Source organism: Emiliania huxleyi (assembly GCF_000372725.1).
Source record: "Emiliania huxleyi CCMP1516 unplaced genomic scaffold EMIHUscaffold_312, whole genome shotgun sequence".
Classification (NCBI taxonomy): domain Eukaryota; phylum Haptophyta; order Isochrysidales; family Noelaerhabdaceae; genus Emiliania; species Emiliania huxleyi.
This window is the reverse complement of record NW_005199666.1, coordinates 15,828-17,302: the sequence shown is the minus strand read 5'-3', so window position 1 is coordinate 17,302 and position 1,475 is coordinate 15,828. Positions and strand designations below refer to the sequence as shown.

Sequence of the window (1,475 nt, the reverse complement as noted above, 5' to 3'; positions counted from 1 at the left end):
GAAGCATGCCGCCCGACATCCTCCTGATGCGCATCACGGGGATGATCCGCGCGATCAGCATGCTCTCGACCTGCGACAGGCACTTGAGCCATGACGGGGCGACGCGGAGGTGCATGTCGTTGTGCCGCATAGCGTCTGCGGGCGGCCCGAGGTCGTCCGGCAGGACGGTGCGCACACCCGAGAAGAGCTGGCAGCGGCCGCGCGACTCGCGGCGCCGGTGCTTCCGGCAGTCGGTGCACACGTAGAGCAGGCGACGGAGGTGGCGCCAAGCCAGCTCATCAGGCGACGCGCGCCACACGCTGAGCGAAACGGGCGGCGTGCCTTCCGGCCGGAGCGGCGGCTCCACGGCCGGAGTGCACATTAACATCGGACGGCACGTGTCGCAGACGTGGCAGCGCCTGCGGCACTGGGCGGCGCAAGAGTGAGGGGGACGGGTGCACTCGCCGCACCGCCGCCGCACCGCTTAACGCGCACCGGACGCGGTGCAGCTGCTCGCCGGCCTCAAAGGCGACGCCCGCCTCGCGCACGCGCGGGTTGGAGTGGGCGGAGGCGTCGCCGAGCACGCGGTCGATGGCCTCGTCGCACACTTCAAAGCCGCCGCTGCCGAGGGGTGGAGGGAAGGGGACGGAGGAAATGGTCGGATGCGATGGTGGCGGCTGAGAGCGAGGGCTAGTGGCGGTGGCTATGGTGGCCTCTCCGCCCGGGGAGAAGAGCGCATCATGCAGGGCGTGGTGTGCTAGACGTGAGCGGCACATATGTGTGTGCCCGTCGCCGTCAGCGGCTCCGTCGGGGACGGCAGCCCGGCGGATGCCGTCGCCGCCGGCCGGCGTCGACGACCCGAAGACAGTGCGCAGCTCGCGGTCGCGGAGCGACAGCTGGCAGCCTGCCCACTGCGCTCCGAGTCGTTGCCGCAGCACGCGGAGGTTGCCGACGTACGAGAGCAGAGTGGCGTCGGTGTGCGTCACCTTGTAGCGCGAGACGGCGACTACGCAACCGAGGGAAAGGGGGGGGGGGGGGTGAGCAAGCACCGCCGGCGTGCAGCGAAACGGGGCGAGCGTGCGCGACCCTGACGCTCGGCGCGAGGCGGCGTCTCCTCTCCGCCCTCCATCAGGTAGAGCGCGGCGGCCCACGAGCGGAGAGAGGCCTCATCGAGCCGGTCGGAAGCGACCGAGCTCGTCACCACCCCGGTCGCCTGCGCGTGCTCGTACGCGTCTCGTGCGACCTGCCTCGCGGCCAGTCCAAAGAAGTCCCTCGTCGTCGCGCCGGCGGCCGCCGCCGCCGGCAGTGGAGGCGGGTCGACGTGCGGCTGCGGCTGCGGCGGCTGCGGCGGCGGCGGCGGCAACCCCGCAGCGGAAGCGGCCGGCCCGGTCGGCGGTGGCGGAGGGAAAACGGTAGCGACTCCGCCCGGCGGCAGCGGCACCACCGCATCCGCGCCACCACCGTCGGCGAGTTGCTGACGGCAGCGCTCCAAGACG

At 72.4% G+C, this 1,475-nt stretch overlaps 1 protein-coding gene across 1 annotated transcript in view; it reads right to left on the bottom strand.

Moving 5' to 3' along the window:
* Positions 1-1,475, bottom strand: part of EMIHUDRAFT_458223 (hypothetical protein) — a gene marked incomplete at both ends in the record, with an annotated part of 3,475 nt that overhangs the window by 1,001 nt on the left and 999 nt on the right. The window contains 5 exons of the mRNA XM_005774388.1: positions 38-398; positions 475-600; positions 754-985; positions 1,066-1,192; positions 1,391-1,453. Of these exons, the coding sequence (XP_005774445.1) occupies positions 38-398; positions 475-600; positions 754-985; positions 1,066-1,192; positions 1,391-1,453 (909 nt within the window). The remainder of the gene's footprint in view (positions 1-37; positions 399-474; positions 601-753; positions 986-1,065; positions 1,193-1,390; positions 1,454-1,475) is intronic.